General features: G+C 53.0%; 1 protein-coding gene across 14 annotated transcripts in view; it reads left to right on the top strand.

The window, feature by feature from the left end:
- TMCO4 (transmembrane and coiled-coil domains 4) overlaps positions 1–23,285 on the top strand; it is a 107,694-nt gene that overhangs the window by 53,779 nt on the left and 30,630 nt on the right. For all 14 annotated transcript variants that reach the window (XR_016038996.1, XM_088843145.1, XM_088843141.1 and 11 more), the window contains 3 exons: positions 668–832; positions 1,690–1,826; positions 4,456–4,540. Coding sequence is in view for 13 of the 14 variants with exons in the window: in XM_088843145.1 (XP_088699271.1) it covers positions 668–832; positions 1,690–1,826; positions 4,456–4,540 (387 nt within the window). In the remaining variant the exon portion in view is untranslated. The remainder of the gene's footprint in view (positions 1–667; positions 833–1,689; positions 1,827–4,455; positions 4,541–23,285) is intronic.

Genomic DNA, 23,285 nt, shown 5'->3' with positions numbered 1-23,285 from the left:
CCGAGGGCTGCCAGTGTCGTGGCTCTCGTCTCCTGCTTGGCACTGGCACGTGGTGCTGCTGTCATCACCCTCCCATTTCCAATCCCTCGGTGAGAAAATGAAGGCTCAGAAAAGTCGGGGGAGTCAGCGAGCTCCTGGCAGAGCTGGCCCCAGCCCTCCACCCCAGTTTGCAGACCGTCCCCGGTGGTGTGAATGCAATGCGTCTGCTTCAGGGAGCGAGCCCGTGTGGCCCATGTGTTCCTCACGTAGGCCCTCGGCAGCTTGATGTCAGAATCACTGCAGAGGGCGAGGCAAGAGCCCTTTACATACATCTTCGCTGGAATGCTTAATTCTTACAGCTACTCGGTGAAAGGAGATAAGTAGTAATCTCCCCACTGGACAGCTCTGCAGAGTGAGGCTCAGCAGGGGATAGTGCTCAGTATAGGTCACTAACGACCTTGCTCAGGAATGCAGGAACCGGGTCTTACCCCAGCCCGCCCGCTCACAGGGCAGCGCCGCGCTCCATCTGGGGGCACACCTGCTCCACCGTCAGCTGCTGCCCGTGGGCAGGGGTGGCCCTCCTGTCTCCCCCGCAAGGGGAGTGGGCCTCTGTCCCTGCCTGTCAGGGACAGTGGGGGCCCCCTCCAGCCCAGACAGGAGAGACCCCACCTGCCTGTGCTCTCCCCAGGCACTTTCAGCGCCCCATGGGCTGCCCTGGCCCGCAGCCGTGAGCAGTACTGCCTGGCCTGGGAGGCCAAGTACCTGATGGAGCTCGGCAACGCCCTGGAGACCATCCTCAGCGGTCTTGCCAACATGGTGGCCCAGGAGGCCCTGAAGTACACGGTGTTGTCTGGTAAGCCTCCCCTGTCCCCCACCAGCGGCATGCCCACCACTCCCAAGCCACACTGGTTCTGTGTCTGCATGCCTGAGGCCCCCAGGGAGTCAGGCACTGTGCTAGTCCCTTGGGGACCCTGTGACATGGTTATTATGGTCTTCATAGGGAGGAAATAGATAAACAGCCAATCACATTATCACCCAGTGTATCAGTTCGTAACTGCTGTGTAACAAGCCACCCCATAACCCAATGACTTAAAATGCAGTCATCTATCACAGTAGCTCAGGAGTGTTGCGGCTTCCTTTGGCTGACTTTTGCTGGGCCTGCTCATGCATCTGTGTGTCAGCTAGCCACCCACCGATGTCGGCCAGCTTTGTCTGGGTCGACCAGGGTGACCGGGCTGTGCTCCATTCGTCTCTCCTCCCCTCCTGGGGTCGCAAGCTAACCCACACCCCCGGGAGAAGTGCGCCAAAGGCACCAGTCCATTTCATGCCTCTCATCCAGCAGCTTCTTATTGGCCAAAGCAGGTCACGTGATGGAGCCTAGCGTGGACGGGCAGGGGGCGGGGGCAGGGGCACTGCAGGGTTATAGACAGAGTGGGAGGGATACAAGGTGGCGTGACGGATTGGGGCCATCTCTGGACTCCCACCCGTGGCAGATGTTTGAACCTGAGAGATCTAGTCCACATATCAGAAACATGTGAGCTTCCCTTTTCTGTGCTATTTAGCAGTTTGGCAGCACTTGGCAAACTTACAGATCCCAAGATAGAGACTGCAGGCATTCTCTCGGGCATCCAGTGGCCAGCCAGTCACTTCCCTAGAAGGACCCCCTCCCTCACCCTGACTGTCTTCATCACCTGTACCCCTCCTCCCCAGGCATTGTGGCCGCCCTCACCTGGCCAGCCTCACTCCTCAGCATCGCCAACGTCATTGACAACCCCTGGGGCGTGTGCCTCCATCGATCGGCGGAGGTTGGCAAACACCTGGCCCACATTCTGCTCTCCCGGCAGCAGGTACCCAGGGCTGGCTGGGGCGGAGGTGGGAGGGAGCAGGGGAGCTGACTGGTGGGCGGATGTCATACCTACGATGAGCCCATGTCGGGGTCACCCGGTGGCCTTAAAGGGTCTGCACTGCTCCACCTGCTCAAGTCACGAAAGTGTCCTAGGCGAACTTACCTGGCTTGACTCTGCACTTCCACTGCAGGGGGCCCAGGTTCCATCCCTGGTTGGGCAACTAAGGTCCCGAATGATGTGTGGTGGGCCCATGCCCTGCAAAAATATATCCTAGGACAGACCAGTAAGAATTACAGACTGTGCCTCTCTAGCAAGTACTCAGGTGAGGACTGTCAGAGGCCTCTGCAGGTGTGGTCAGGGTCAGCTTTTCCTTCGCAGATGTCTAGAGAGCTACGCTCTGAGCACGTCTCCATTGGTCCAGATACCACGTAAAACCATCACGGTTCCATCCACATTCCAGACAGTCAGAGGCAGGAAGTACAAGTGGAAGGGCAGGAGATCCCACGTGCCTCGGGGCAGCTAAGCCCGTCGCATCCCTTGGCCAGGACTCAGTCCTGAGGCCGTCCCTGGCTACAGGGAAGTTGGAGAATCTTAGTTTTTGTCTGGTTAGCTGGGACAGGGGGTGGGGGCAGAAAAGCTCAAGAGTTTTGCTTCTAAGGATGAAAGGAGAATGGCTGTCGGGCAGTGACTGGCAGCCTTGACCGCAGAGTTCCCGTGGAACTGGACTATGATTCAATGGAGGGACTTCTGTGGAAGTAAATGGAGGTGGGGCAGCAAGAGTGGATGCACGTATTGGCCCAAAAGCAAGGGAAAGGCGTGGAGTGCTGAGGCCGGTTGGTCCCGTGAAACTCACCTGCCCCTGCCGTCTGCTTCCATGTCTGTAGCTCCTGTCCTCAGACCCCTCTCCTGACCTTCTTTTCCAGGTTGCCCTTTCCACAAGTTCTTTAGTCCGAAAATTCCTCTGTGCATGTAACTTGGAGCCCGTTTCTTTCTTTATGTGTTTTGTTACTTGGCTGCCGCGGGTCTTCCTTGCATCGTGGGGGACCCCTCATCGAGGCACGCGGACTCCCGTTGCGGTGCGCAGGCTGAGCATTTGCGGTGCTCAGGCTTAGTTGCTCTGAGACACGTGGGGTCTTAGCTCTCCAACCAGGGATCAAAGCTGTGCTCGCTGCATTGGAAAGGATTCTTAACCACTGGACCACCAGGGGACCCCCATGGACCATAATCTACCAGGCTCCTCTGTCCATGGGATTTTCCAGGCAGGAATACTGGAATGGGTTGCTATTTCCTTCCTCCAGGGGATCTTCCCGACCCAGGGATCAAACCCGGCTCTCCCGCATTGCAGGCAGACATTGTACTGTCTGAGCCACCAGGGAAGCCTTATTAGGGGAATCCCTTTGTATGTTTTTTTTATTATTATTATTGTGGTGAAAGTCACATAATATAAGACATACTACTTTAATCGTGTCCAAGTGTACAGTTCAGAGGCATTGCTGTATAACTCTCACCATCACCCACTTCCCAAATTTTTCACCTTCCTCGACTGAAACTCTGACCCCATGAAACTAAGTCCCCATCCCCCTTCCCCTCCCCCACAACCCCAGCCCCTGGATCTACCAGGGTCCTTTCTGACTCTATGAATCTGACTCTTCCAGGCACCTTGTGTAAGTAGACTCAAACAGTACTTGTCTGCCCCTACTGTATGTTGGAATGCATTGTTCAGTTCAGTCGCTCAGTCGTGCCCGACTCTTTGCGACCCCATGAACCACAGCACGCCATGCCTCCCTGTCCACCACCAACTCCCGGAGTTTACCCAGACTCGTGCCCATTGAGTCGGTGATGCCATCCAACCATCTCATCCTCTGTCGTCCCCTTCTCCTCTCGCCTTGAATCTTTCCCAGCATCAGGGGCTTTTCCAGTGAGTCAGCTCTTCGCATCAGGTGGCCAAAGTATTGGAGTTTCAGCTTCAACATCAGTCCTCCAGTGAACACCCAGGACTGATCTCCTTTAGGATGGACTGGTTGGATCTCCTTGCAGTCCATGGGGCTCTCAGTGCATTGTCAAGGTTAACTTAATATGCGTCCTGCAAACAGACTGTACTTCCCCCGCCCCGTGCTATACAGTAGGTTCTCATTAGCCTTCCATTCTGTACGTAGCAGTCTAACTTACTGTCTCCCCTCCTAGTTTAAGGCCAGCATTTCACACCCTGCTTTCCCGTCTCGGAACACAACAGCTGTCCCCCTGCTCCATGTCACCCTTTGGCCTCTTCTCCATCACATCTGGGGGTACCTCCCGGCCCCTCTCCCAGCCCAGAAGGGCCCCCTTCACTGCGGTCACTTGCCGCACAGAGGTGGACGGGGAAGGAGAGACGGCTGCTGGGTAACGGTCTGAGATAAAAGGGCATTAACCCAGTGAAACACTGCCTGTCAGCCTCAGAGGAAGCCGGTTCCCGAGCAGGTGCCCTCCTGCATAAGCGCCTCTCCTGGTGGAGACATCAGAGCCCGGGTCAGGAACGGCACAGCCACCGTGCATAAAGTGCAAGGCAGCTGCTGACAAGTGTACAAGGGCTGCCGTCGTCAGGACAGCCTTTCTGGAACCGCTGTGCTCACCTGTGTCCCTTCTCCCCCAGGGCCGGCGGCCTGTCACCCTGATCGGCTTCAGCCTGGGAGCCAGAGTCATCTACTTCTGTCTGCAGGAGATGGCTCAGGAGAAAGGTAAGGCTGGCTTGTTGTTACAGGTCAAAACCCTTCCTGAGTCCATCCCCCACGCCGGAGGTTCCACACCGGGGACCTCAAGTCTTGTGACTGTGTTCCCAGATCTTAGTTAAAAGCTTCAAATGGTTTGAAAAAGAAAAAATAGTTACTTGGAAAATTGTTTATTTCTTCCATATGTAGATTAGAGTGGATGCGAGATAGTCCTGCAATAATGGCCTTGGTTTTCTGATGTGGGGCTTTTTTTTTTAATTTATTTACGTGTTTACTGAATTTGGCCGCGCTGGGTCCTCGTCGCTGCATGCGGGCTTTCTCTAGTTGCAACTTCGCTGAAGTGCATGGGCTTCTCACTGTGGCGGCTTCTCTTGTTGCTGAGCACGGGCTCTGGGACACAGGCTCAGTAGTTGTGGCGACGGGCTTAGGTGCCCCAAGGCATGTGGGATCTTCCCAGAACAGGAATCGAACCCGTGTCCTCTGTGTTGGCAGGCAGATTGTTAACCTCTGGACCACCTGGGAAATCCTGATGTGGGTTCTAGAGTGGGAGAGGGGTGGGGGGCTCTGAAGTTGCGGTGTTGGCAGGGCCGCGTTCCCTCCAGAGGCTCTGCGGGAGCCTCACCTCCCGCAGCGTCCAGTGCCGGCCGTACTCCACGGCTGGCAGGCGCGACGTCGCACCCTTGCCTCACCTTCGTCACCTTCCCCTTTGCGCCTTCTCTCCTCCCCGAAGGACAGCTTGGCTGACTTCAGGGCTGCCCGCTCAGAGCCAGGACGACCTCATCTCAGTGCGCGCACGTGCGTGCTCAGTCGTGTCCGACTCTCTGCGACCCCACGGACTGCAGCCCGCGCGGCTCCTCTGTCCTTGGGATTCTCCAGGCAAGAATACTGCAGTGGGTCACCATTTCCTTCTCCAAGGGGTTTTCTTGACCCAGGGATTGAACCCACATCGCCTCATCTCCTGCATTGGCAGGTAGATTCTTTACCACTGAGCCACCTGGTACCAAGTACCTGTGTGTGATTTAATTGGTGTCTTCTGCAAAGACAGTTTCTCCAAGTCAGGTCCCACTCACAGGTTGTGAGCGCATATCTCGGTGGGGGAGGGGGCGCTGTTCCACCCACTACAGACACCTGTGGGAGCGTGGCACGTTCAGTGACGTGCCTTCAACGTGAGGGCAGCGGAGAGCTTGGATGCCCCTGCCCCAGCCTCAGGTGGGTGAGGCCTCCGGGACTGAATGCTGGTTTGAGACAGATCTGTCAGCCGGGGATGCCCCCCGGGGCGGGTTACGGGAGGATGAGGTGCAGAGCTCGGGGCCTGGGGTGGTCCACTGCCCTGCAGAGCACCAGCAGAGATGGGGCGACTGGCAGAGAGCTGTCAACGATCTTTAATCTTAACACCCATTCTGTTGGTCAGAGCAAGTGACGGTCAAACCACACAAGCAGGACCTGTGTGTTAGTTGCTCAGTCCTGTCTGACTCTTTGAGATCCCAGGGACTGTAGCCCACCAGGCTCCTCTGTCCATGGGATTCTGCAGGCAAGAATACTGGAGTGGGCTGAGCATTCCCTTCTCCGGGGGTTCTTCCCGAGCCAGGGATAGAACTTGGGTCTCCCCCATCGCAGGTGGATTCTTTACCGTTTGAGCCACCAGGGAAGCTCAGATCAGCAGGGTGGAGCAGTGCGTTCTGTCCACAGTGGAGATGGGGAGGGAGCCACATGGTGGACTCTGACTCTGGCGTTAGGAGGGCGTGGGCTTTGCCAGCCTGAGACCTGGGTCTGGGTCCTGTCTCTGCCCAGCTGGGGAGCCTGGGCTGGATGAGGATGCAGCCTCCCCATGCGTCCATCTCTCCATTTGCAGCAGGAGGTTCATGTTACCTCTGAGCAGCGGCAAACGGCAGAGACCATGGCGGTCAGGCCCCCGGCCCAGTGCTGGCCCCTGAGCCTCTCCTGGCCTTCAGGCTGGGATGTCTCTGCCAGTGCAGGGCGGCCGTGCACCCACCCCTGCTCTCTCTAGTTTCCCCCCCACCCTGGGGGGTTGTCACCCTCTGCACCGCCATCATCCTGCTCCTTTCTTGGTCAGCCATCCCCCAGCCCATGCAGCAGGCCCTCTGCCAGGCTCCTCGGTACCTGGGTGTACTCAGTACTCCTCAGTACTGAGTACCTCAGTACGCAACAGTTGAGTCACTCAGTCGTGTCTGACTCTTTGCGCCCCCGTGGACTGCCACACGCCAGGCTGCTCTGTGCTCTGCTGTTTCCTGGAGTTTGCTCAAATCCATGTCCATCGAGCCTGTGATGCCACCCAACCGTCTCATCCTCTGCCGCCCCCTTCTCCTCCTGCCCTTGATCTTTCCCAGCATCAGGGTCTTTTCCAGTGAGTCCGCTCTTTGCATCAGGTGGTCAAAGAACAAGGCCACCTGGGTGACGTGGTCTTGTTAACTTGACCGATTCTCAATTCAGAGGAGAAAGGCACACCTTTGGCTCCACTGAGCATAAATTACTTGTTAGCTTCATTACATTAATACAAGCCAACTCTTCGATTCCCCTGCTAAACAAGTTGAATTCATTTCCATTGACCATTTGGCCAAGGCCATCAGAAGTGAGATCGACCGTCAGCTGCCTCTGGCAAGTGAGGCTGGAGACCAGGGGGAGGAAGGTGTTCTGCCTCTCCGCCTTTGCAGGGCTGGTTCCCAAACCAGCTTCCTTCTGGTCACTGCTTCCTCCCCTGGATCTTCACTGCCAACTGATAAGAACTGGGGCTTTGGTATCAAGCAGACCTGGATCTGGGTGCCAGGTTTGTCACTGATGAGCTGTGGGACCTCAGGAAAATCACTTAACCTCTCTGAACTTCAGCTTCCTCATCTGATGTGGGGTTTGGTACACTCACCTTAGAGACTCTTCGAGAGATTAAAATGAGACCATGAATGTGAAAGTACCTTCCACAGGTTCAGTTCAGTTCAGCCGCTCAGTCGTGTCTGACTCTTTGCAACCCCATGGACTGCAGCACGCCAAGCCTCCCTGTCCGTCACCAACTCCCGGAGTTCACTCAAAACTCATGTTCATCAGGTCGGTGATGTCATCTGACCATCCCATCCTCTGCCGTCGCCTTCTCCTCCTGCCCTCAGTCTTTCCCAGCATCAGGGTCTTTTCAAATGAGTCAGTTCTTCACATCAGGTGGCCAAAGGATTGGAGTTTCAGCTTCAGCATCAGTTTTTCCAATGAATATTCAGGACTGATCTCCTTTAGGATGGACTGGTTGGATCTCCTTGCTGTCCAGGGGACTTTCAAGAGTCTTCTCCAACACCACAGTTCTAAAGCTTCAATTCTTCGGCGCTCAGCTTTCTTTATGGTCCAACTCTCACATCCACACATGACCACTGGAAAAACCATAGCTTTGACTAGACGGACCTTTGTTGTCTGCAGTTTAGTTTCCATTAGTAAACACCTTTTCCTCTAAACTCTAACATGAGGGCCTGCTACACGTGGGGAACTATGGTGTCGAGTAGGTAGAAAGTGAAAGTGGACGTCGGTCGTGCCCGACCCTTTGCGCCCCCGTGGACTAGACAGTCCACAGGACCCCCCAGGCCAGCACACTGGAGTGGGCAGCCGTTCCCTTCTCCAGGGGCTCTTCCCAACCCAGGGGTCGAACCAGGACTCCTGCATCGCAGGCAGACTCTTTACCAGCTGAGCCACCAGGGAAGCCCACGGAGCTTGTCATTTTACGTCTGCTTTCTGGCACACGTATTAGATCTTGTCATTTTACATCTGCTTTCTGGCACACATATTAGATCTCAAACTCCAGGTGGATGAGGTCTGCCTGTGCCCCACCGTCTCGCTGGCACCCAGCACGTTCTGAGAGCTCAGGAAAGGGCGGGGAACTTGACTTTGAGCAAGGGAATCAAGCGTGGGCTGATGTGCTCGAGAGCCGGGTGCAGACTCCCCGTGTGCCAGGGCCTCGGTCTGCCCGCAGCCCTGGGGGAGGATGACTTGCTGCTCCCGGGGTAAGAAAACGAATGAAGCTGCACGGAGGAGCCGCTCGGGCCCTCAAGAGCCGGAGCCGCGATCCGACCCCAGGGCTTCGGGCTTCCGGGCCCTCAGTCCCAGCGCCGCCCGCTGCAGAGGAGAGTGTGGGCAGGAGTCCCCCACAGGCCCTAGGGGGAGGCATCCCAAAGGGCTGGGCCAGCAGGACAAAGGAGGGGCTCTCGGGTGTCTGGAAATGTTGAGTCTGGTGGTCTTGCAGCCTGTGGGGGGGCCGAGCTGGAAGGCGGGTCACGGTTAGGACAGGAGCCCGCACAGGCTGAGGCGCTGGAATGACGCTGACACGCTCGGCCTCTGAACTGTGGGGCGAATGAAGAGCAGAGAAGGTTCTGCGGAGGGAGGCTCTGGGGGCAGGGCAGGGGGCAGCCCCGGACAGTTCACACCCACACACACCCTTGCACACGTTCCCATACACTCACACACATTAACACACGCAGAGCAGCAACTCATCCAGCCCCAAGGAATCTGCCGCCCCCACTGTTCTCTGTGTCAGGGCGGACTTTAAACATAGAAGGAGCTAGGATGGGAAGCTTCCCAAATAACAAGAGTTTGATCGAATCTGAATAGAAGCCCCGTGGTCAAAAGTGCAGCTGCTTTTGTCCCCACCCAGTCACTCCTAAAGGAAAAACTTGAAGCCAGAACTCTCTGAATGAGAATCGTCTCCATCAGCCTGGTGGTTTTCCCTCTAGTAACATCCATCCCACCGTGTCCGGACAGGAGGTGAGAGAGCACCCCAGTCGCCCTTTGCCTCGCCCTTGGTTAAGAGCTCTCCGAGAAGGGGTCTGCCCGTGGTGGCCGAGGCTTATTCCAATCGTGGGCTGCACTGCCGTGGTGGGGGTGGGACATGCTGCGGGAGGGGAGGGTGGGGGGTAGGCCTTGCCCTTTGACCCCGTCCGCCCTGCTGGCCCCCTCAGCACCTCCAGGTAGACAGTGAGCCTCTGATACCAGGCCTCAGAGTCCTGTGTTTCCCTCGTTTCTCTCTGCCTTTCCAGAGAGAAAGAAGGGAACTCCTGATGCTTCATAGAAACAATACACGCCCACCCGCAGAGTCGGACATGACTGAGTGACCTTCACTTTCACTTTCACCCAGTCCCCACCCATCAAAGATGAGAGGCAGACAGAGCCGGAAGGGCCGCGCAGACGCAGGCCTCTGTGCTCAGCTGGGGACGGGGCCACAGAGCTCTTCCCCAGCAAGAGACCCAGCTCAGCTGCTGCAAATATGTAGGCTCTGGAATCTGGGCATCCCCTTTGAATCCTACACCCACTGCAAGGCAAGTCTCACCTTTCTGAACTCCAGGGGACTCGGGCAACACCGTGAGTAGTAACAGTATTTTCGTCAAGGCTCTAAGTGTTACATGCAGTCGTGCGCACAAATGCTGGTGTATGAGAGCCTGGCCATTCCTACTGAGCATTGATTTTATGCTAAAGTGAAGGTGAAGTCATTCAGTCATGTCTGACTCTTAGCGACCCCATGGACTGCAGCCTTCCAGCCTCCTCCGTCCATGGGATTTTCCAGGCAAGAATACTAAACTTTACAAGAGGGAGCTGGCTTGAAATCCCCTGGAGGTTCCGTGGTTAGGGCTGTGCACTTTCACTGCCGAGGACTCAGGTTCGAGCCCCGGTCAGAAACTAAGAACCCACAGGCTGCACAGTGAGGCCAAAAAAAAGGCCAGGGGGGCTCATAGGATTAGAACACCACACACACAAGTGACCTTAACCGTGGCCCATCAGAGTGGGGGCCCCCAGGTTCTGTTCCTTTCTGTTCCTGCACTTGCCTTCCCCCCGCACCCCGTCTCATTTGACAGCCTCTCCCAAGCGCTGGCCTGGGTTACTGGCGGGGCACCTTCAAGTCTGCAGCTGACTGTGGTCATGAATGAATTATTCACCCTTTGCCCAGAGCTGCCGTTTCACATCTAATTCATTACAGCTCAGCTGTCTGGTTTCAGGCAGCCCTGCTCATTTAACACCCAATTAATCTTTACACAGAGAAGACCCTCTCCTAATTGCAGGAAAGCTGTCATTATCTGAGTTGGGGGAAATGTAAAAAAGGAATTACTCTAATGCAATTGAATGTACTAATTGTTTTCTGGGTTCCCTTGAGACCGAGTAATGAGCTGTAGCAATAAATCCTAGAGTCACCCAGAGCACAGCATCTTTTAGCCAGCCTCCCCCGGCCCTCTGCTCCCACCCAGGCACAGACCATCCTTTTTCCGCCTCCCCCAAGAAAAGCTGCCTGTGGCATTAACCATCTCACAGCTTCATTTCCTTTCTGAGTGATGTTGCAGACAGCAGGGGTTACTGCTTAGGGGATATGCAGCCACCCCCAAGGTACCCCTCACCTGGTCCTGCTCCTCCGTCAAGCTCAGTGTGGGCAGCTTCCTTTCAAATAGGTGTCTGGACCACGAACCCCTTGAGGGCAGGAACTGTGTGTGAACAGTCTCTGCCTCGTGTATCTGGGATGAAGCCAACAGAGAGTGCACGCTCTGTAAGTGAAGCATCTAACATAAACATTCACAGTGTATCAGTGAGGACAGGTGAGGTTACGCTGCAGTGACAGACATCCCCCACATCCTTAGAGGTGTAGCACAGCGGAGGTTCATTTCTTACTGTGCTTCCTGTCCGCTGTGGGTAGGCCGGGGCTCTGATCTTTGTAGTCACTCAACCATCCAGGCCAGTGGAAGCTCCCTCAGTAGGAGGTCGAGAGTGTGGTGAATTACACACTAGCTCTTCAGTTTCACCTGGAACTGACACATGACTTTCACTCATGTTTCCTCAGCTAGAGCAAGGCAAATGGACGTTTCTAACATCCAGGAAAGGGCAGTGAGTATTCCCACCAATACTCTTCCCCGGAAGACCTTACTTGGATTCTGGCCTCTAATTAATTCTCCGTTGAAACATTAGTTTCTTGATCTACAAAACAGGGAACTTTCCTTTCTTCCCCTACCCTGCCTCATAGCTTGCAGGATAGAAGAATCCCTTGATGGGAAGCCAGAATGTGGCAGGTCCTGAGGATGCTAGGATGAGAGCGCCAGAGGTTGATGGTACCCAGGAGCTCCAGCCACGGGACCCCCACACAGGTAAAGCAGGGATGATCCCCAGAAGGTTACCCACCAGAAGACCAGAGATGAAGCCAGTATAGAGCTGGGTCCAGTCCGGCAGGGAGCAGGCTCCAGGCAGACAAAACTCTGAGCTGTGGTGATGGGGACTGGCTCCAGCCCAGGACCCAGAGAATCAGACAAGACGTGATGAAAAACGTCTTGCAGAAGTAGTGCGTGCGTGCATGCTCAGTCGCAAAGTCGTGTTCAGTTCTTTGTGACACTGTGGGCTGAAGCCCGCCAGGCTCCTCTGTCCATGGGCTCTCCCAGCCCGGAATACTAGAGTGGGTTGCCATTTCCTTCTCCGGGAGGCCTTCCTGATTCAGATACTGAGCCTGAGTCTCCTGCGACTCCTGCATTGGCAGGCAGGTTCTTTGCCACCGAGCCACCTGGGAAGCCCTGACGACGTAGTGAGTGAGTCAAAGTTGCTCAGTTGTGTCCGACTCTTTGCAACCCCCTGAACTGTACAGTCCGTGGAATTCTCCAGGCCAGAATACTGGAGTGAGTAGTCGTTCCCTTCTCCAGGGGATCTTCCCAACGCAGGGATCGAACCCAGGTCTCCCGCATTGCGGGCAGATTCTTTACCAGCTGAGCCACAAGGGAAGTCCCTGCTCTTGCTTTGATATCCGTCACTGCAGATGGGACGGATGTCTGTACCGATGCTTGATGGTGTCGCTTTTGTTAACTCGGATCCTCACAGCCTCCTCGTGGGGCAGGCATCTGACTCACCATGTTCTATAAAGCGTGGACAAGGACTCTGAGACTCAGAGAGCCGAAGGGGCCCCCAGAGTTGGAGCTGGGAGGTGGCAGAGCTGAGGCTGCCCCCAGCGCCTGGCCCTGGCCCTCGGTCCCGCTCCCTCGCTCTCCCGTTACTCTGCACCCGGGGCTCTGGGTCAGGCCCTGTCTGTGCTGCTCACCTGTGTGTCACCAGCTCCTGGCGCAGGACTCGGCACATCCGAGGCACCCGGAACCTGTCAGTGGTTGATTACCTGTCAGTTGATGAAGGACATGAAACCCATGTTTTGTGTCCTCCATGAGTGCCGCCTGCAGAGAACGGTGCCAAGGCCTTTGGGTGGTGAAAGGCTGGAGCTACATCAGCACGTGGACCCCACTGGCCCCGAGACCTCAGCCAGGGAGTCATCCAAAGCTCCTAGTGACCCAGGCCACTCCGCTCCTGGACCTCCCGGCATGCATGGTCAGCCAGCACGTGCTTGGTGTGTGCAGGATCTGCCCGCTCAGAACCAGGACAGAACGGGGATCTGCCAAACTTCGGGCAGGAGAGGAACGCAGCCAGAACTCGCAGGTGAATGGTCCATCTGCCCGCCGACAGGAGGAATTTGCTTTGGAAGTGACTGATCCTCTGACCAAGGGTATTTCTGGCCCCCAGCAGGTGGCCGGGGGTGGAGTGTGGGGCCCGATGCCAAGAAGGGCTACCATCCAAGCACGAGACTCTGGGCCCCTGATCCAGTGGATTGCTCCTGTTCCTATGCATTCACTTTCAAAGGCCTCAAAACAGTGGAAAGAGAGCTCAATTCAGACTGATTCATGGAAGAGGAGCCAGGAAGTGGCCATGTGAACCGAGAAATCAGTTCTGCTTCAGCTGTTTATGCACTGATGCTTCTCTTCATTCTCAAAAGATGTGAAGGGAATTCATTAGTGACCCGGCACATTGTCTCTGGCCGGTGGCCCTGTCCACACCGTTGGCAAGAAGTCCCGAGATATGCCAGCTCACCTGTACGTATTTTTGCTCGGCCAATAAGAGCCCACAGGGCCTGCTGCACTCTAGGCACCCAAACCCATGCCCATGGCATCAGCCCTGGCTCCCCCTTCCATCCTGCATCTGTAAGTTGGCTGCATCCAACTGCTTCTCCTGGAGACTTCAAGATACAGGAGACCGTGACCTGAGTGCAAAGCCAGGCCCTGCTCATCACTGTCCAAGTGCCCTTAGGCGAAACCACTTTACCTCTAAGCTTCAGGCTGAGGAGTTAAATGGGACACGGAGGCCTCCTGGGCTTGCTCGGGACTTAACCACAAGCGTTTAGTGAGCATGCCCTGTACCTAGGGCTTCCCTGGTAGCTCAGACAGTTAAGAACCCGCCTGCAATGCAGAGATCCAGGTTCGATCCCTGAGTTGGGAAGATCCCCTAGAGAAGGGAATGGCTACCCACTCCAGTATCCTTGCCTGGAGAATCCCCTGGACAGAGGAACCTGGTGGGCGACAGTCCATGGGGTCACAGAGTCAGAAACGGCTGAGCAGCTTCCACTCAGTCTGTACCAGGCACCCACACTAAGTGCTTTGCATGTTTTCTCTCCTTTGTTTTTTTAACTTTTTTTTTTTTTTATGTGGACCGTTTTAAAAGTCTCTACTGAATTTGTTACAATATCACTTCTGTGTTGTGTTTTGGATTTTTGGCCAGGAGGATTGTGGAATCTTAGCTCCCTGACCAGATATAGAACCCACAGCCCCTACATTGGAAGGCAAAGTCTTAACCACTGGGCTGCCGGGGAAGTCCCGTGAGTTTTCCCTTAATGTGCAAACGAACCTAAGATGCAGGTAGAGATCCTTCTCACCAGTGAAGAGGCTGGGGGCAGGGACTCTGTCCATTTCATTCTCCCGAGTGTCGCCTGGCAGGGGACTTGGCACAGAGCAGAGGCACACTACACTAGCTGCACGTGGAGGGCCTGGGACCCGGGCTGATGGCTCAGCTGCCCTTTTAGGACGGTGGGCGTGACCGCACAGTGCTGCTTGTTACCGTCCAGTCGCTCAGTCGTGTCTGACTCTTTGCGACCCCATGCACTGCAGCACGCCAGGCCTCCCTGTCCATCAGCAGCTCCCGGAGTCCACCCAAACTCATGTCCATCGAGTCGGTGATGCCGTCCAACCATCTCATCCTCTGTCGTCCCCTTCTCCTCCTGCCTTCAGTCTTTCCCGGCATCAAGGTCTTTTCCAGTGAGTCAGTTCTTCACATCAGGTGGCCAAAGAATTGGAGTTTCAGCTTCAGCATCAGTCCTTCCAGTGAATATTCAAGATTGAGTTCCTGTAGGACTGACTGGTTTGATCTCCTTGCTGTCCAAGGGACCCTCAAGAGTCTTATCCAACACCATAGTTCAAAAGCATCAGTTCTTCAGTGCTCATTTTATCCCACAAACATCAGAAATTATGGATTCCTAGACTCAGGGTTCCAACAGACAGTTTGGAATCATCTGGTTCAGACCCCTACATATATAGGATCCCCTTGACATCATCCATCAGAAGTCTCTACTAGCATCTGCTTACTTGCTCCCAGTGACAGGAAGCTTACTACTCTGCCCAGGTTGGTTAGGAATGTGGGAAGGAATCGGTTTAATCCGAGAGTCGGTGGATTGTGGGCTGTGGAACATTAGGCCCTGCTCAGAGAATCTGTCAAGGCTGCTCGTGTTCATGTATTTCCAGGGAGGCCACTGGCACCACAACAGACCCCCAAGGGCTTCAGCGCCTAGGTGGCCAGCATGCCCCCAGGTCTTCTCTCAGGCTTTTCAGAAACAAGATTTTACCCATTTTGAACCCAGAGCTGATCAGAGCCCCTATCAAGCACATTCACAAGAGACAGCGTTGGGAACTGAACGCTGATTCATTTCAGTCCACCAGTAATTGTCGATTTCCTGTAAATGGAGCAGATGTCCATGCTCTGTGTCCGAGCTCCTGGAAAACAGATTATCTGCCAAAGCTTCTCTCTGCAGGCAGAGGGAATGGTGGCCTCCAGGAATTATTTTCCCGGCCATGGTGAGCACTGGTGCCCCCTCCCGAACACATCCCCATCCAGGGACCTTTCTCAGTTTCCCTCCCTCTTGGGCCTCACCGCCCCGCCCCTACCACCCGCCCCTGAGAATTTTGTATAAATGAGTCCCTTGCATGAGTCTGGTTGATAATAACTGAAGAATCGGGGGTTTGGGGAGCCCAGCAGGGGAAGAAAGCACCTCATGTCTCCTCAATTTGCATAGTAATGGGCTATCTCAGTCACAGCATTCCGTAAAGAAAACCGTTAGGGGTTTTTTTGCCCTTGAATCTAAGATGTCCGTGACTAGCAAGCCTGCTTAACCAATATCCCCAAAGTGGTTGTCTTTTAGAAAACCTCCAGTTCTGTTTTGTAGAACAGAAGGTTAGAACCTTCCTGCCTGTGGGTGGTGTGTTCCCCACAGTTCAGATTTTAGTGACAGAGGTTGAGTTTGGGAGCCCCCCGTCCCTACCACCCCAGCATAAGTGTCCCCGTGTGAACTCTGACTTCTCCAGTCTCTAGAATGTTCTTCTTCCTCCTTTGTTTCTTCCACCTTTGGCTCACTGGTGCTCAGACCTACATTTATTTGTTTATGCAAAACCCATCTCCTGGATTTGCAGGACTTCTCAGGAAATATGGATAAATAGGGAACATCAGGACCAAAAGAAAAGCACGGATGTGAGGAGGAGACACAAGCCGGCTGAGAAGCTCTGATGCAGGAGAGTGGACCCCGCAGGCAGGCCGAGACCCGAATCTCAGCCCTGCACTGGCCAACCAAGCACATGCCCCTAGCCCCTGTGCCTCGTTCTCCCCCCGTGAAGTGGCTCTAGCAGCACCTGCTTCAGCACATGGCTGAAAGAGCTGAATCGGGTAATATATGTAAGGCACTTGGCAAACATGGCTGGCAGCCGCAGGCGCCCGGAAACTGCCGTCTTTGTCCCTGTCACTGCTACGGTTAATCCCTCTCCTGTTATTGTCCAGCCGCTGTAACTGAGCTGTGGCTTCAGCTGCTCACGTCCTAGCCATCAGAACAAAAGCAGAAAGCACTGATCCTAGTTCTCAGGTCCACAAGGGGACGTGGAGATGCCGGCTCTGCTGGTAGTAAGACCTTCCTTTTCAACCTGCCTAACTCTGTCTGAGCGTTTCACGCTCTCCTTTGAGGAGCCAAGTGCTCAGGTTCAGGCTTAATTAGCCATCAGAGCCTCAAACAACTCTGCCTTCTGCTCACTGGAAAGGTTTCCAGACCCAGTACCGTGAAGACCACACCACGGCTGAGAATGACCTCTCCAGGGTGCGGCCTAATTGTCAGGAGGGTGGTAGCAGGGTTGTCTCCAGAAACTCAGACTGGGAGACAATGATTTCTTCAGCTTTGAGCACCTGGGTACTTGAAAGAATGTTAATTAGGTGGCAAGTCCTGAGTTGGACTCTCACTCGTGTAATTTTACATTTAGTAATTTAGTAGTTGCTGGGGATAGAGGCTTCAGGGGACTGTTGTTGAACATAGCTCACAGCTTAGCAAGCAAGGGAGACAGTTTAGTTGCTCAGTCGTGTCCGACTCTTTGCGACCCCATGGACTGCAGCACGCCAGGCCTCCCTGTCCATCACCAACTCCCAGAGTTTACTCAAACTCATCTTCATCAAGTTGGTGATGCCTTCCAACCATCTCATCCTCTGTCATCCCCTTCTCCTCCCACCTTCAATCTTTCCCAGCATTAGGGTCTTTTCCAATGAGTCAGTTCTTCACATCAGGTGGCCAAAGTATTGAAGCTTCAGCTTCACCATCAGTCCTTCCAATGAACACTCAGGACTGATCTTCTTTAGGATGGACTGGTTGGATCTCCTTGCAGCCCAAGGGACTCTCAAAAGTCTTCTCCAGCCTTGGCCCAGCCTTAGATACCCCATAAGAGGGCTTGTGGGGGTTTTTGTTTGTTTTTTAATAGGTATTTATTTATTTATTTGGCTGCGCTGGGTCTTATTTGCAGCACGTGAGATCTAGTTCCCTGACCAGGGATCGAACCTAAGCCCCTGCATGGGGAGCTCAGAGTCTTAGCTGCTGGACCACAAGGGAAGTCCTGTAAGGGCTTGTTGAACCGCACTCAATGAAGCCAGCTGACTGAGTCACCGTTCCCGCCAGATTTTTCCCATGAAGTGTCTCTTTGGTGGTCCCAGCCAACCTGGGTGGGCCTAGGCCCCATAACCCATTGCAAGGCCCTCTCCACCGCCCCAGGGGTACCTTGGACCTGTCTCTTGAATGGTACAACTCAGTGTTTACCCAGCTTGTCCAGGATGCACAGCCAGTAAAAGGCAGGGTCAGGTCTGAAGCCTTCTTGGGGCTCGTCTCAGGGATCCTGGGGCATGGCAGGTGCTCTGGGGTGTGGTCAGCCCAACTCTTGCAGGTGGCTTTCCTGGAAGGTCCTGGCAGAGTGTCCCGGGACACCTGCAGCGTCTGTGGCTGCCACAGCACCACCTGGTGGTGACTTGTGGAGTACGCACCTCACGCGCCCAGCAGGGAGCGGGCTTCCAGCAAGCGGCAGCCGGGGAGGGTCCGGCCGGCAGCCTTCCCTGGAGGGCTTGTGCGGAACTGAGCACCGACTCCCTCCAGCTGAGAGGTTTCCACGTCAGCCAGCCACATCCTCCTTGTCTGTATTTATTAGACATCAGAGATACAAAGCAGCGGGGTAGTTCCCTGGCGGTCCAATAGTTAGGACTCCACGCTTTCACTGCTGGAGTCCTGGGTTTGATCCCTGGTCGAGGAACTAAGATCCCACAGGCTGCAAGGTGTGGCCAGAGAAAAGGTGGGGGGAGATAAAAAGAGGCGAAGGATCTAGCATTTACCGAGCTCCTACTGGGAAAGGTGTTTCCTGGCATCATCTCTTAGAGTCTTCCCAACAGCCCTGCAAGTCAGCGATTCTTCAGCCCTTTCTGGATGAGGAGATGGACAGGCGTGGCCTGGCCTGGCTCCCGTGGCCCCATCGGACCCCTGCTCATGTCATCGAGCAGAAGGTCTGCCCTCCTAAGCACCACTGGGCTTTCTTGGCAATAGCTACCCAACATGTGCTGTCATTTCAGTGAACTTTTTCTCCTCCCCAGATGAAAATCAGGAGGAAGTGTTCTGAAAAAAACTTCTCTTAAGAAAAGAAAGAAAAATCAAATCCCTTTAGTCCATTAGCAATGTCCCCTTTTTCTTTAATGACCAAAAACTATACAAGATCAGGTTCCTGTGGCACTTTTTTTAAAACATGGAAGGGAACTCAGATGGGGTTGTTTGTGAGGATTGCACAGCATCGCAGAGGTCGCTGAGAGGCCGCTGCCCTGTGCAGACCCGTGTGGAGAAAGTCATGGGCAGAGAAGAGGAAGAGCAATGACCAAGTTTATGGTGTGCCTCCAGTTACGCCACCGGGAACTTGAACTCAGGCCCGGAGACATGCGTTCATGCTCACAGGGTCATTCAAAGAGGCGAGCTGCTGCCAGAACTGGGCCCACTCTGGGATCCGAGGCGCCACAGTTTGGCAGGGATGTTCATGCAAGGATATGGCAGTGTTAGTCATAAAGACATTACTGCCAGCAGCTTTATCAGTGATCTCTGCCCTGACTGTTCCTGACCAGCAATCACTGTGCCATCTGTTTCAGAAATGGAGTAAAGAGTTGTAAAGCTTGGGAGCGGGTAAGAGGAAGCAACCACGGGGAAATCTTATTTTGAACCCAGATCTAGGCACTTTAAGTAAATTGCCCGGTGGAAACATGACCACTGCTGTCAGAATGGGAACCTGACACTGGAGTCCAGAGAGCCTCAGAAGTTTAGTGGACTCAGACTTGCTAAACTATAGACAATGCTGTGGACACCAGGTTGTAAGCAACAGCAGAATGGTAATAGCCACTGTGGATTTTCATCCAGGTTCCCAGCCATAGGCATTATCATACAGGTCCTCAATCCGAACTGTACAGATTCCCATGTAAGAGCAGCTTTAAAGATGAGGTCTTATTCCAGGAAATTTATAAAAACACTTGAAAAAAACAAAAAACACCATATGGGAAAAGCACAAAGAAGCAAACATCAAGATTAGATCCTCAATTTCATAGAATGGCCTGAAGGAGTGCCCCCCTCAAAAAATAAGCATGATTACAATCATTAAGGACATAAATTAGAACATTGAAGGATAAGTGGAAAGAGTAAGACGTTGGGAAAAAAAAGTACAGGGAGTTTAAAATGAAACCAGTGGAACGTTTAGAAATGAAAAAAACAGTCATTGAAATTAAAACTTTGGTGGAAAAGTTAAACAGATTAGACAAAGCTGAAGAGAAATCTTTCCCAAAGGAAAGATCTTTAGGGTACATATTAGATATGTTAAGGTCAGAAGAGCAATGGCTCCTGAATGGCTCACAGGTCAACAATCTGGCAGTCAGAAGTGCCTTACAAAGGAGAGGATCACTCTGATAATGAACGTGCCCAGGGGGCTCCCTTGGACTTGAGACGTACCATTCTAATTTCCCCTACAGGAGCCCCGGAGAAGGAAATGCAACTCACTCCAGTATTCTTACCTGGAGAACTTCATGGACCGAGGAGCCTGGTGGGCTCCTCTGGGATTGCCATGGGATTGCCAAAAGTCGGACATGACTGAGTGACCAGCACTTACTTACACTTAAAGAGGGAAATAGTGAATTGGAAGATTGGCTTGAAGAAATTACTCACAATGCATTGTGGAGCGATAAAGAGATAGAAGACAGGAAAGAGAAGTTAATGTTCAACAGTTGCCTGATTCCAACTCCAAAAAGGAGAGAATAGGAGATACAATTTGTTGACTGAGATTGACTGACAGACATGATTCCTGAGGTTCAAGGAACATGAGTCTTGAGCAGAATAAATATGTTACACCTACCCAGATCATAGTGAACTCCAGAGATAAAAAGGAATTATTTAATTACTTTTAAAATGAATTTTTTAAAATAATACTTACAAAGAAACCTCAACTAGACCGATGAGACTCCTCAAAACAATAGAAACCAGAAAAGAAAAAAAAACTGTCAATCTGAAATTGTATATCCATCCAGCTAAACTATCATTCGAGGTGAAAGCCAAAAGATATTTTCAAAGACTGAGTAAGTTTACCTTGAAGAGACCCAGGCTGCAGTAACTCCTCAAGGAACTCTACTTCAAAAAACAGTGAATATTACTGTGATAATATAGACAGAACATCTAGCACTGTTCCCGGAATCCAGGACCGTGCTCGTAACCACTAGCTGCCTTTATCTTAACTGAATAAAAGCCTCCAGACCCCGCTCTGCAGCTCTGACCACTGGCCCTCTGGACCTGGTTGCTTGATCTGGCACTTGATCAAATCAGTGCCTGAACACCCCACCTTGATCTTGCCTAAAGGATTCTGCCTTGGCCTATTTTCCAGTTCTCTAGGAGGATCCTGCCTTCATTCAGGGCCCCAAAACCACATCCCTGAAAACAGCCACTTGCCAACATCCTGGCTGGGCCGTTTTAGTCCCCAGGCAACAGTCCCACCGGGGTTCCCCCCACTTCTCTTCTCACTGGGTGAGAATTCAAAGAGACATTCGCCTCATACTGGCATCACCAGGGATCTTTAACCCACTGCTTATTGCACGTGAGCTGGTGGTACTTTGCAGTGTTTCAGATATATTGTGTATATCTGCGGTAGACTTCTCCACCCCTCCCTGTTTTCACTTCTTTTTCAACATGACCTTGAAGCTCTTCCCATCAAGAGGTGTAGTCAGTTCCTCCACCCTTTGAATCTGGGCTGGCCTTGTGACTTCCATTCACTAAAAAAAGTAAGTAAAGAAATGATATCATATACATTTAAAACTTAAGCTTCAGAAGGCCTTACACATGGGTTTCACCCTTGCCTTAGGAACAAGTCAAGGCTAGCCCACTGGAGGATGGAGGACACGTGAGGCAAAGCCATGTAATCATAGCCAGCCCCCAGCCCACCCACCAGCTGGTCGTAGACACGTAAGTGAACCCAGTGGGATCAAGCATGCCAGGATAATCTCAGCAGAACAGCATAGCCCATTGGTAGGCTCATGAGAAATAACAAATGGCTTCTTCAAGTCACTGAGTCTGGGGATTATTTGTTACACAGCAGTAGCTAACCAATAGAGTATATAAGACATTGTATTTATGTAAATGCATATAGATAATGAAATTGCTGCCTTTATACTGGCTCACAGCCTGAAGCTGACCAGCAGCTGTATTTCTAAGCTATGTCATCATCCTCAGTTTAACCTTTCTGATGGGGAATTTAGTGCACTTGTTAGGGTATGGGCTGACAGCTGTGACTCCCCATCAGAAACTGCACAGTGTGACATGTTTCATGCAGACCCCTCTTTCTTTGCGTGGTCTTTCCACCCACGTGGTTTGGCAGGTGTTCCCAAGATTAGCAAAGCGAAAGGTCCTGTGCCTTTGGCTGGGGCCCACATCAGGATATCAATCTTACAGCAAACTCCAGCCTGCTAGTGTGCGTCTTGAATCAACCGAATTAGAACTGTTTATCTTGGCAAATTGTGTTGTTCTGTTTTTAATATTCAGTTTCAGAAGATGTTGCGGTTATCAAAAGACACATGTTTTGGTTCCAGATTAAGGAAGTAGGAAAGGAGAGTAGAGTAGGAGAGAAGATGTAGGGATCACTGAATTCCACCTGCCCCTCATTGTGTGACTTGCGGCAAATTACTTAGTGTCTCTGAGGCAAGTTTTTCCCATCATAAAATGGGAGGAGTCCTGCTTACCTCCTAGGAGAAAATGAAACAGTGTATGTATAAAGCACCTAGGCTAGGTAAGCTGTGATCATGATGATAAAGAAGAGAAGGAGATTAAGAAATAGAAATACCAGAACCTCGTTTAAAAACAAGCAACAGAGGAAAAACCTTTGCAGCAAGATCTCTCTGTCCAGTTCCTCTCCCAGCGCCCATGAAGTTAGACCGACATCACTGCCTGTGACATCTGAAGGATAAAACCCAGGCAAAAGAGCCCCTCACTAAGCTCAGGTACACTTAAACACCCTGACCCTTGAGTTCCTAAACTCTCAGTTAGCTGAGAACTGCGTCCGGGCTGTCACTGGATACCAGTTGAAATGCAAAGCAGACTGTCATTCAGTCAACTGGCTCTTTCATCTCCAGGATAGCATACATCGCCTTTGATGTGATTCCTTTCCCTTCTAACGGAATCGCATCTCCCAGTTGCTTTGTCTGCAGCCAGACTCCGCTTTAGCCCCCCAGTGGAGAGGCGGGTGGACAGCCACGAGAGGTCAGGCATGCAGATTAATTCTTCCGGCCCCCGGATGCTAGTAACAGCCTTACCACTTTGCCGAATGGAAGAGACGGGAATCAAAGGCTTACTCCTTCCATAAAGAAATCATCCCAAATCCCTATAATCCATCCAGATGGGCTCCCTTAAACGGTTCTTTCTAGTCTGAACCTCATTCCCCTGAAGGGTTGGGAGGAGGGGGACAGTCAGAAATGCCTTCATCTCCCTTCTCTCCGGCTCCTGGACCTCTCCCTCTGCCCTCCGCCGCGTCTGTGGGTTTATCATGCGTGTACGCGTGTCTTTGGCATGGATTTCATTTGTGTTAGATGCGTTTTCTTCAAGGTCTCTTTTCTGGACCCGCCATCAGGAGGCAACTTCCCCCTTATCGCTCTGTGCACACACGACCCCCTGCCAGGAGGAGGAACGTCCTTTTTTGCTCCTCAGACTGTGGTCCCTGCAGCCCGGGAGCATCTCATTACTGACAGTGTGGTAGGCCTGTGGGAGCACGTGATGTGGCCTTTGCTGCCGTGTGGTGAGATTTCTGTGTGGCTCCTAGAGGAGGCTGGTGGGAGAGACCTGGCGGGCACCGCCAGGGCCTGCCTCACTGTCCGA

This window comes from Moschus berezovskii, chromosome 2 (genome assembly GCF_049115385.1).
Source record: "Moschus berezovskii isolate FMDL1 chromosome 2, NW_MosBer_1.0, whole genome shotgun sequence".
NCBI classification, from domain to species: domain Eukaryota; kingdom Metazoa; phylum Chordata; class Mammalia; order Artiodactyla; family Moschidae; genus Moschus; species Moschus berezovskii.
This window is presented reverse-complemented; position numbering and strand designations above follow the sequence as displayed.